Source organism: Spermophilus citellus (genome assembly GCF_964194105.1).
Source record: "Spermophilus citellus genome assembly, chromosome: 10".
NCBI lineage: Eukaryota > Metazoa > Chordata > Mammalia > Rodentia > Sciuridae > Spermophilus > Spermophilus citellus.
Window position 1 is genome coordinate 85,193,211 of NC_138197.1, and position 12,909 is coordinate 85,206,119.

Consider the following 12,909-nt stretch of genomic DNA (forward strand, 5'->3'; position numbering starts at 1 on the left):
CCTAATAGATCAATGTGAAACTTCTCTGGTTGAACGGGAATATTTAAGAATCTGACAGTTCCCCGTACTCTCACCTATGTTTGTTTTTTAGTTAAGGTCTTTAATTCTCTTAAGTTTTTTAAGCTTATAATTCATCACTAGAAGTCTTTATATTGACTGGCTGTCATATTTATGAATTGCAGGCTAATGACATATATTTATTATATTTTAACATCCCAAAATAGGCTAAGTATATTTTCTAGCTATGAAATCCTGATGTTGCTAGTACCAGCATCTATAGTTATCTCTGTAACATTGTCTTAAGAAATGTAATCTGGGGCTCATTTTATTAACACAATATGCTTTTAAAGATCCAGATTTTTCTTCTAGAGTAGGGGTTGCCAAGCTTTTGTGATTGGCCAGATAGTAAATATTTCAGGCTTTGCTGGCTGGACTGCCTCTGTCACAACTATTTAGTTCTGCTGTTATAGCATGAAAATAATAATAAATTCTACACCAATGAATAAGCTTGGCTGTATTTCAATAAAACTTCATTTATAAAAACCATCAGCAGACCATATTTGGCCCTGGGCTACGGTTTGCTGACCTCTGCTCTAGATCTATGGAATCTGAGTCTCTGAGGATCCATTATAAAGTTTGAAGACTTGTTTACCCAGTAGGCATTTTTTTCCTTCTTGAAACCGCTAGCATTAAAATGTTGCATGAACAAAGCTGATAAATAAGAACATGGTTTCTTTTATTATAGAAAAATTGCCAAGGATTTTATTTTAATTGTACATTTTTTTTTTGTTTTAATTAGTTAAGCATGACAGTAGAATGCATTTTGACACACCATACATAAGTGGAGTGTAACTTTTCATTCTTCTGGTTGTACATGTTGTAGAATCACACTGGTTGTGTAATCATATATGTACATAGGATAGTAATGTCTGATTCATTCTATTATCCTTCTTACCCTCTTCCCTCCCTTCACTCCCATCTGCATAATGCAAAGTACCTCTATTTTTCCTAGCCCCCTGCCTATTGTGAATTAGCATCCTCACCAGAGAAAACATTCTGCCTTTGGTTTTTGGAGATTGGCTTATTTCACTTAGCATGACATGCTATAGCTCCATCTATTTACCTGCAAATGCCATAATTTCACTCTTCTTTAAGGCTGAATAATATTCCATTGTGTGTGTGTGTGTGTGTGTGTGTGTGTGTCCACATTTTCTTTATCCATTCATCTGTTGATGCGCATCTAGGTTGATTTCATAGTTTGGCTGTTGTGAATTGAGCTATTAGAAACAAGGATGTGGCTGCTTCGCTGTAGTATGCTGATTTTAAGTCTTTTGGGTATAAAACTGAGGAGTGGGATAGCTGGATCAAATGGTGGTTCCATTCAAAGTTTTGTGGGGAATCTCCATATAGCTTTCCATAATGGTTGTACCAATTTGCAGTCCCACCAAGAACGTATGAGTGTACCTTTTTCCCCACATCCTTGCCAAAATTTATTGTTGCTTATATTCTTTTTTTTTATTGGTTGTTCAAAACATTACAAAGCTCTTGACATATCATATTTCATATTTTAGATTCAAGGTGGGTTATGATATTCTTGATAATTGCCATTCTGACTGGAGTGAGATGAAATCTCATTAGTTTTGATTTGCATTTCTTTAATTGCTAGAGATGATGAACATTTTTCATGTTTGTTGATCAGTTGTATTTCTTCTGTGAAGAGTCTGTTCAGTTCCTTAGCCCACTTATTGATTGGGGTGTGTGTGTGTAAGTCTTTTTGAGTTCTTTATATCCTGGAGATTAGTTCTGTATCTGAGGTGCATGTGGTAAAGATTGTCTCTCATTCTTGTAGGCTCTCTGTTCACATTCTTGATTGTTTCCTTTGCTGAAAAGAAGCTTTTTAGTTTGATTCCATCCCATTTTTGATTCTTGACTTTACATCTTGTGTTTTAGGAGTCTTGTTAAAGAAGGCAGTTCCTAAACCAACATGGTAAAGATTTGGGCCTACCCTAGTTTTTCTTCTATTAGGCGCAGGATCTCTGTTTTAGTGCCTAAGTCTTCAGTTGATTTTGAGTGGAGTTTTGTGTATGGTGAGAGATAAAGGTTTACTTTCATTTGTTACATATAGGTTTCTAGTTTTCTCAGCACCATTTATTGAAGAGGCTATCTTTTCTCCAATGAATGTTTTGGGTGTCTTTGTCTAGTATGAGATAACTGTATTTATGTGGGTTTATCTCTTGTGTTTTCTATTCTGTTTCTACCATTGGTCTGTGTGTCTATTTTGGTGACAATACCATGCTGTTTTTGTTACCATGGCTCCATAGTATAGTTTAAAGTCTGGTATTGCGATGTCTTCTGCTTCACTTGTCTTGCTAAGGATTGCTTGGCTATTCTGGGTCTCTTATTTTTCCAAATGAATTTCATGATTGCTTTTTCTAGTTCTGTGAAGAATGTCATTGGGATCTTATAGGAATTGTATTATGCAATGCAGAATGCTGTTGGTCATATGGCCATTTTGATTGTGTTAATTCCGCTTATTCAAGAGCATGGAAGATCATGCCATCGTCTAAGGTCTTCAGTGTTCTATAGTTTTCATTGTAGAGTTCTTTTACCTCTTTTGTTAGATGATTCCCAAGTATTTTGTTTTTTGAGATTGTGATTGGGCTAGTTTTCCTAATTTCTCTTTCAGTGGATTCATCACTGATGTATAGGAATGTGTTTGATTTATGGGCGTTGATTTTATGTCCTGCTACTTTGCTGAATTTATTTATTAGTTTTAGAAGTTTTCTGGTGGAGATTTTTAGATCTTCTAAATATAGAATCATATTGTAGGCAAATAGTAATAGTTTTGAGTTCTTCTTTTCCTATTCATATCTCTTTTAATTTCTTTCATCTAATTGCTCTGGCTAGAGTTTTCAGGTCTTTGTTGAATAAAAGTGGTGATACAGGGCATCCTTGTCTGTTCCAGTTTTTGGAGGGAATTCTTTCAGTTTTTCTCCATTTAGAATGATGTTGGTCTTAGTCTTAAGATAGATAGCTTTTACAATGTTGAAGTATGTTCCTACTATCCCTACTTTTTCTGATGTTTTGAATATGAAGGGGTATTGTATTTTGTCAAATGCCATTGTCTTTAAGTCTTTAATTGGAGTTTTATGCTAATTTAAAAAAAACTACTGAAAGTAATATGGCAGGAAAAACTTAAATTTAGGTTGAATATAGAGGATAATTTAATAACCATATATAATAGCATAAAGGAAAAAGCTTTAAATTCTCTTCTTAAAAATGGTCACAAGAAAAGAAAAACAGTTTTCCAAACTTTGTAACATACCCCTTTAGAAACCAAATCATAGGTAGAAACTTCTACCAAATTTCCCTGTTGATTTGTGTCATCGCAGTTTTCCAGGTGTGCGTTCCCCTTGCTAGAGACAGACATAGCTATCCTCTGAAAAAGGTCATGTTTTAGTACAATAATAAATTTAAACTTATTTGAATTCTGGAATTATTAGCTTTAAGAATAAAGGTGTAAACTAGTAAGTTAGCAGTGAATTTGGTGAAATTTTCCCCTTTAGGAATAACACAAAACTGTAGTGGGCCACTTTTGTGTGAAGATCTATGAAACCCATCAAGGTGACATGGTTTCTATACAGACTAATAGTTTAGTTGGGAATATAAGAGGAAGATGTATTCCTATCTAGACTGAAGTGCATTTAAAGATTGTGATTTACATAAGGGTAACTATTTATTTAGCTATTGAAATTTTTAAAGAGAATATAAATTATAGTTAATCTTTACTGATTATAGTAATATAACCTATAATTGTATATTTAAAAAATTTTTAAATTTTAGTTGTTCTGTTTAATAATATACTGATTATTAATTAACAATATGCTAATCTTTTTAGGAGATCACGAATGTGGGAGTTCTAGTCAAAGAACACTTTCTGTCCAAGAGGCAGTTGCATACTTAAAGGTAAGTAGTGACATTAGAATTTTAATATCTGTTTTCTTAAAACTTATGTAAATCATTTCTACTGGTATCAAAGGATTATGAATTTGACTACTTCAGTGGTACCTTTAAAAGCCTGTGCTTCTTGTTTCATATGAGTAGATAAGAGAAATTGGAATCACTCAATATTTTTTGTTTTAGAACATTCAGTCTGAGAGAATGTACATTAATTTGGAAAGGTATAACAAACATCAGTTAGAGGCAGGCATGCTAATTTAGTTCTAGCTACTTGGGAGGCTAATTCAGGAGAATCACTTGGCATCTAGGAGTTTGAGACCAGCCTGGGTGGCATCAATAAAAAAGAAAGAAAATTGGTAAGAGGGAAGTTGAGACAGGTGAGTAACATGTAAGGAAGCAAGCAAGTAAGTAAGTATATACCAATTATTTCAAATCTGCCCTAGATCAGTTTCACCTCAGGGTTCCAAGAGAAATTGCAGGTGAATTTTCTAAACTACTATAAATAATCTTTGAAAACCCTAGATGAAATGAAAGGTATTAGAAGGTTAAAGGTGGACAAATGTCATTCTGACTTCAAAAAGGGGAAAGTGGAATTTGAAAACAATACTGGAAAGTTTCTTATCAGTTCAGTTCCAAATAGATAATTCCATAAAGATATGAGTACTTGCAAATGGAAACTTTGATCCTAAGAAGGTGACTGGCATGTGAACAAGTTATGTCATGCAAATATTTCTCCCATATCCCTCCCCTTTTTAAATATTGTAGTAAAATACATAACATGAAGTCTACTCAATTAATATTTTTAAGTGTACAGTACAGTATTGTTAACTATATGCACATTGTTGTACATCAAATCTCTAGAACGTTTTCATTTTGCATGACTAAAATCTTATGTCTGTTGCATAGCAGCTTCTCATTTTTCTCTCCCCCAACACCCTACCCTCTACCCCTGCAACTACCATTCTACCTTTTGCTTACATCAATCAGCTTGACTTTAGATACCTCATGTAAATAGAATCCTGCACTGTTTGTCATCCAATAGCAGGGTTATTCTTTTAACATATCCTCAAGGTTTGTCCATATTATAGCATATGACACTATTTCTTTTTTTAAATACTGAATGGTTTCTCATTGTCTGTATATACCCATTTTGTTTAGCCATTCATCTGTTGATGGACTTTTAAATTGTTTCTGCCTCTGGTCTATTTTGACTGTCTCTGGTCTATTTTGAATATTACACTGTAGTGAACCTTGGAGTGCAAATACCTCTTCAAGTTCTTGCTTCAAATTCTTTTGGTTAAATAACTCAGAAGTTTGTTAGGTCCTATAGTAGTTCTATTTTTAATTTTTTGAGGAACCTACATACTGTTTTCCATAATGGCTGTTATGAATTTGCAGTTTCACAAAAGTGTTCAAAGGTTCCAGTTTCTTCACATCTATTTTCGTTTTGTTTTGATTTTTGCACTGCTAGAGATTGAACCCTGGGTCTTGCAGATGCTCTACCATTGAGCTACATCCCCAGCTCATTTTTTTTTTTTTAAGAGAGAGAGAGAGAGAGAGAGTTTTAATATTTATTTTTTAGTTTTTGGCAGACACAACATCTTTGTTTGTATGTGGTGCTAAGGATCGAATCCGGGCGGCACGCATGCCAGGGGAGCGTGCTACCTCTTGAGCCACATCCCCAGCCCCTCCCCAGCTCATTGTGGTTTTGATTTGCATTTCCCTGATGATTGGTGATTTTGAGCACTTTTTCATATACCATTTCTATGTACCATATATATTTGTATATACATACACTATACTGTCTGTTGGCATTTGTATGTCTTTGGGAAAATGCTATTCAAGCCCTTAATATTATTTATTTATATTTTATTATTGAGTTGTTAGAGTTCCTTACATACTTTATTAACCTCTTTTTAGGTATATGATTTATCAAAATTTTCCTCCATTGTAGAGATTCTGTTTCACTCTGTTCTTTTTTTCCTTTGTTGCCGATAGGTATTTTAGATTGTCTACTTCCATTTTGTTGCCTATGCATTTGGGTCATAATTAAGAAATCTTTGCTTTATATCAGCATCACAAAGCTTCTTCTTTATGTTTTCTTCTAGGAGTTTCAGGTCTTATGTTTAAGTCTTTAATCTATTTAGAGTTGATTTTGCTATATAGGATAAAGGTCCAATATCATTCTTTTTAAATTTTTATTTATTTTTTTAATGAGGTGCTAAGGATAGAACCCAGTGCTTCACATGTGCTAGGCTAGTACTCTACCACTGAGCCACAACCACAGCCCCTTCAATATCATTCTTTTTGCATGTGGAAATAGTTTTCTTAGTACCATAGATTGAATAGAATGTGTCCTGTATCCTTTGTCTTGACACTCTTATTAAATATTATTTCATCACTTATAAGTGGTTTTATATGTGGGCTATTCTGTTTCTTTTGTCCATATGCCAGTTACCATACATATGTTTTGATTACTATCATTTTATCATAAGTTATGAAGACAGGAAATGTGAAGTCTTCAGCTTTCTCATTCTTCTCAAGATTGTTTTGGTTGTGTAGGGTCTTTTATGATTCCATATAAATTTTAGGATTTTTTTCTATTTCAGCCATTTTTGATACTGGGATTTTATTAGAGTTTACACTGTATCGGTATAGCTTTGGGGGATATATAAATTGTGTCACTGTTAAGTCTTCTAGCACATGGACTTGGGATGGCGTTCTCATATTTCTTTAATTTCTTTCAGCAGTGTTTGGTAGTTTTCAGGGTACAGGTCTTTCACATCGTAGGTTAAGATTATATTCCTGAGTATCTTATTCTTTTTGATGGTATTATAAATTAATTTTTTTAAAGTATCCTTTTGAGATTGTTGTGTATATCCTGGAAGTTTGCTAAATTCATTTATTTTAATAGGATTTTTCATGAAATCTGTAGTGTTTTCTGTGTATAAGATTATGTCATCTATGAGGAGAAATTTATTTCTATCTTTATGATTTGGATGCCTTTTTTCTTTTTCTTGCCTATTACTTTAGCTAGCATTTCTGGTAGTGTGCTGATTAGAAGTGACAAGAGTGGGCATATATTGAGTATGATGTAGCTGAGGACTTTGCATATATGACCTGTAATGTGTTCCTTCTATTCATTTGTTTTTCATTTGTTTTTTTTTAACCATGAAATCATGTTGAATTTTGTTAAGCATTTTTCCTATATCTGTTGAAATAATTGTATTTCTTTTTTTTAAAGAGAAGATTTTTAAGATCTTTTTTAAAGATGTAATATTTGTACATCTTTATGAGGTACATTATGGTAATAATACATGTGTATAATTTATAATAAATTAGGGTTAGAAGCAAATAATGATTTGTTTTAATCATCTGTTAATGTGCAATCACATCTATTAATATTCGTATGTTGAACCATCCTTGGGTCATGGTGTATGAGTCTTTTAATGTGCTGTTGAATTCAGCTTTCTCCTATTTTGTTGAAGATATTTGTGTCTATATTAATCAAAGATATTAGTATATGGTTTTCTTGTATTTATTTTGTCTAGTTTTCATGCTGTAGTAATGCTGGCCTCAAAAATTGAGTTTGAGGGTGTTCTGTTCTCTTCAATTTTAGGGGAAAATTTGAGTAGGGTTATGATGAATTCTTCATTAATTAAGTCATAAAAATTAGTGTCTTAGTCACCTTTTCATCACTATGATCAAAGTATCTGGCAAGACTGATATGGAAGAAAAGTTTATTTTGGACTCACAGTTTCAGAGGTTCAGTTGATGGTTCGTGGATTTCATTGCTCTGGGCCCACAGTAAGGTACAGCATCATGAAGTGACAGAGGAGAGCTGTTTGCTCATGACAGCTAGAAAGCACAGAGAAAAAGGAAAGTGCTTCAGGGAAGATCAACCCTTCCAGGGCATGCCCCCAGTGATCCACATCCTCCAGCCGCACCTCACTCGGTTATACTTATGAACCAGTTAGCCCATTCAAGCGAAGATGAACTGAGTAGGTTACAGCTCTCATACTCTATAATCATTTTACCTTTGAACATTTCTATATTAATGTTTCTGCAAAAGCTTTTGGTGGAAACCTCATATTCAAACCCTAAGAGTTAGAAATGAAAAAAATATATATACATATATATAAATTTTTTTGTGTGTGTATATTTATTTTTATTTTTTTAGAGTAGTTAAGTGTTTGTTAATCTTGTTGGTTTTAAACCAACTCCTAGTTTCATTGAGGGGATTGGATTGAGGAGGCCTAAGGGAACATAGAAGAAAATATTTTAGGAAGAAGGGTATATCATGTGGAAATTCAAAGCAAGCAAAAGGTTCCTTATTAAATAATTGAAAGTGTTTTTACTTCTAGTAGTAGGAAGATCTGATCCAATCCAATCCTTCCTACTTTTTTATTCAGTTCATGTTCATAGGCAATGGCATAGATATATGTTTTGGTTGGTTATAAATTCCTGGAGCAAGATTCATTGATGATTTAGAAGAAATCCAAGATTCTTAAAAACAAAGTACTATGTTTGAAGGAGTCAAAAAAATAGGATAGGCTTTGGAACAGGGTAGTGCCTGGCTAGTAGTCAGTGAGGAACAAAGAGGCAGGGTTGGTATGTTTATTAACCTCCTCTCTTTTTCTTCTCAAACCACTTGATTGCAGCTTTGAGTCAACAATAAGAAAAAGTAAAAAGAAGGGACAGAGACCCAGAGAAGCATAGGGTGTAAGAGATTAGTTCTACTAAAGTCTTATAGCAAAGAATTTATTGGAAGCACCTGTGGATGAACTATGTTGGAAACAGTAAAAAAAAAAAAAAAAAAAAAATCAGTAAAAAAAAGATATTAATGAAATGCATTCCTGAAGATGTTTTCGTCTCTTTTTCCTGGGATTATTTTATGTTTTACACTGGATTTTGCTTTTTTATATTTTCTTTTTTTAAAATTTATTTTTTAGTTTTAGGTGGACACAATATCTTTATTTTGTTTTTATGTGGTGTTGAGAATCGAACCCAGTGCCCTACGCATGCTAGGCGAACGCGCTACCACTTGAGCCACATCCCCAGCCCTATATTTTTCAATTCTGTAGAATTTTCCATATTTTACAAAAGATTCTGTACTAATTTAATTCCATGTCTTGGTTAAATGAAGTCATTTTATGTAAAATGTTAACATTCTTCTGCATTAGATTTTTTTATTTGTTTATCTGTTTATCTATTTATTTCTGCAATACTGGGGATTGAATCCAGGGTCTTGCACAATCTAGGCAATTGCTCTGACATTGAACTACATCTTCAGACCTTTTATTTTCAGGCTGGCCTTGAACTTGGCCTTGAATTCTCCTACCTCAGTCTCCCATATTGTTGGGATTACAGGCACGTGTCACCACACTTAACTACATCTAGATTTATGTATGTGTTTTTTTGTTAACATTTGCCTTTTGGAGTCTCATTTTCAGGTTTTCAAATGTTATAAAAATTGTTATGGCTTGTCATTACCATAGGTGTAGTTTTAGACTCTCCTCTTCCCTTACAAAAAAAGAAACAATAATTAGGATTTTTATGAACAAAGTCTAGATAAATATATAAGTACATTAAAAATAATGCTTACATTTTCCAAAGTAAAATTAAATATTGCTTATGATTATAATTCACATGGAAAATAAAAGAAAAAATAGGTTTCAAATTCACTAAGGATAAGCACTGATAGTATTTTGGCCCATTTTTCTACAGTCTTTTAAAATATTTTTTTAATTAATATTTAAGTATTTTACAGTTTAAATATTTATTTCCCCTTAAAATTATTAAGTACATTTCCATCTGTCATTGAACAGTTTTTTGAAAACTTTTCTCATTGGATAATATGTGATTGTATTGTTTGGTTTGTCATTTTTCAGTATTATGAAAGCACTCTGTCTAGAGCTTTTTAAAAATGCTTTTAATATATGTTCAAATTATTTCCAATGGTTGTTTTAGCACAATCTAGCCCAGATTGTTTATTTTATCCAAGTTCTGTCATAAATATGGAAGAGACTCCCTAGAAAGTTTGTATCAAACAATGATAATATGTATATAGTAGGCTTTCTGCTTATAGAAAAAGACCTTCATATATTTATAGTGTGGTTTCACATGCAACACAGTTAAGTTTGTGGATTTAGGAGTAAATAAACGGGAGAATGTATAGAACAGGAATTGTACACATTGTTTTAAGCTAGTTTTTCCCCAGCTTCTAGTGCATTTTAAACACAGTATGTATTATAAATATTTGATGGAGTAAAATTAGTGAAAAGCCTCAATAAAATATTTTTGTTTTCTTGAATTTGATTATTTACATTCAGTTATCCTTTTATTTATCTTGTTATGTCCCTCAAAGGACATTTAAGTCAACTTAATTATTAAATAATTTAAATACTCATTTCTAAGTCCCCTGGTTCTTTTCTTGAGCTTTATTTTCATCATTTTTGATATTGAAAGCTTTTATTTTTTTAAATTTTTTTTTAAAATTTTTTTTTTAATTTTTAATTTATTTTATTTTATTTTTTTTATTGGTTGTTCACAACATTACAAAGCTCTTGACATATCATATTTCATACATTAGATTGAAGTGGGTTATGAACCCCCAATTTTACCCCAAATGCAGATTGCACAATCACGTCGGTTACACATCCACAATTTTACATAATGCCCTATTAGTAATTGTTGTATTCTGCTACCTTTCCTATCCCCTACTATCCCCCCTCCCCTCCCATCTTCTCTCTCTACCCCATCTACTGTAATTCATTTCTCTCCTTGTTTATTATCCCATTCCCCTCACAACCTCTTATATGTAATTTTGTATAGCAATGAGGGTCTCCCTTCATTTCCATGCAATTTCCCTTTTCTCTCCCTTTCCCTCCCATCTCATGTCTCTGTTTAATGTTAATCTTTTCTTCCTGCTCTTCCTCCCTGCTCTGTTCATAGTTGCAGAAAGCTTTTATTTATGAGAAGTTGAGAGGTCCCTCTGGTGGAACATTTAGGAAATACATAGCATTATATTTTCATGAAACAACATGTTGGTTATGTTAACTTTTCTGTAGAATGGTATAATGAATAATAGTAAAGTCCCTTTATTATTTTCAAAACCTGGTTATCCTTTGACACAATGATAGTTGCAAGTATACCAAGTGTTACAAATATGCTAATAGACCAAGATTTTAGGGACTAGCTTGGGCTGCTAATCACAGTTAATAAAATTGTGTATTCTGAGTACTAGGATTGGGGGAAATTTCATAATATAACTTATCAAGTGTAAGTTATTTTGGTACTCCCTATGTAATTTAACAATGGATAATATCAGACCTAGTTTATGAAGAAACTAAAGCTTAGAGGGGTTCATTAACTAAAATATGTAGCTAGTATGTAATTGAACTGGGAATAGAACCCCAAAGCATTTGCTCTTCTCTTTTACTATTCTGCCTCTTAGACAGATTTGGTATATAACCCCTAGCTCCAACTATTGAATGGACAAGGGACTTGATGCTGTTAAGAATAGTGAATGTATCATCTTTCATACATTTGACTCAATTGGGTTATGAAAGATGATATATCATGAGTTTTGTAATGTTTTGAACAACCAATAAAAAATGAAAAAAAAGAATTGTGAATGATCTAAAGAGGTAGAAATCAAAGTAAGTTCACATATAAAAATGGCATATTTCTCTTGTCCCTACTTAATGTTATACATAATCTATAATGGAGACAGTGAGGATCTAATTCCAGGCTTTTTCTATTCTAAAGACAATGGTTTTTCTCTTATTCCTGGAGGTGAAAGATCAAGTTCCCCTTGAATCATCAGTAGTTAAATCATATTCAGTATTGTGTTTTATAGTTTAAAGGATGGTATCCAAGAGGTAGTATACATAATCTCAGAAATAACCAGAATGTTCACTAATTGGAAAGCCATAGAACTATTTTCACTTTGTAACTTACTCATGCAACTTATCTCATGAGGCTTTTTTTGCGGGGAAGGCGGATATTGGGGCTTGAACCCAGGGGTGCTTTGCCACCAAGCTAAAGTCCCTGGCCCTTTTATTTTTTATTTTGAGATAGGCTCTGAGATTGCTGAGATTGGTCTTGAATTTGTTATCCTCCTCGCTGGGATTATAGGCATGCACATACCATGCCTAGCCACATTAAGTTTTTATTTCTTGTAGTACTGCTGTCTGTGGCAGTTCCTTTTTCCTTCTTACTAAAGTTACGTTGCTTCATTTAATGAGCTGAGTCTTTTATATATATAAAGTAGTATTATTTTTTGTACTTTGAAACTGTATAATAAAAGCTTGAAGCATCTGACAACAATTTTTTAGAATACACTCCCCCGTCCCCCACTCCTTTTTTTAATACTGGGGATTGAAAACCAGGGGTACTTTACACTGAGCTACATCCCAAGCCCTTTTTAAATTTTGAGACAAGATCTCATTTAGTTGCTTAGGGCCTCACTAAATTGCTGAGATTGGCTTTGAACTTGCAATCCTCCTGCCTCAGCTTCCTGAGTTACTGAGATTACTAGTGTGTGCCACTGCACTCAGCTCACCAGTTATTTTGAAAATAAGGTACATGGGAAGTGAGGATCCTGGATGGGTATATGTGTATGTACGTGCATAATGTAATAAAATAAATAGATTTAAGACTTGGGAGAACATACTCTAAATTTATATGAAGCAGTAAACAGTATGTTGACTGAGTTATTACTCATAAGTAAATAATAGTAAATAAAAGAAACTTTGTTTTCTTATTTTTGTTATCAGTGTTTGGAAGATATTTGCTTTCTGATGCTGGAATGTATTTCAGAGGTTGACAAATTATGGTCCATGGACCAAAATCATCCTATTTTTGTATGGCTTGTGAGCTGTGGCTTTACTGTTCTTTGGAGGCGAGGTACTGGGAATTGGACTTGGGGGCAGTTAACCACTGAGC

General features: G+C 33.2%; 1 protein-coding gene across 2 annotated transcripts in view; it reads left to right on the forward strand.

Annotated features, from left to right (window-relative positions):
* LEMD3 (LEM domain containing 3) overlaps positions 1–12,909 on the forward strand; it is a 74,568-nt gene that overhangs the window by 50,574 nt on the left and 11,085 nt on the right. For both annotated transcript variants that reach the window (XM_081310307.1, XM_081310308.1), the window contains one exon: positions 3,899–3,966. In XM_081310307.1, coding sequence (XP_081166433.1) covers positions 3,899–3,966 — 68 coding nt within the window. The remainder of the gene's footprint in view (positions 1–3,898; positions 3,967–12,909) is intronic.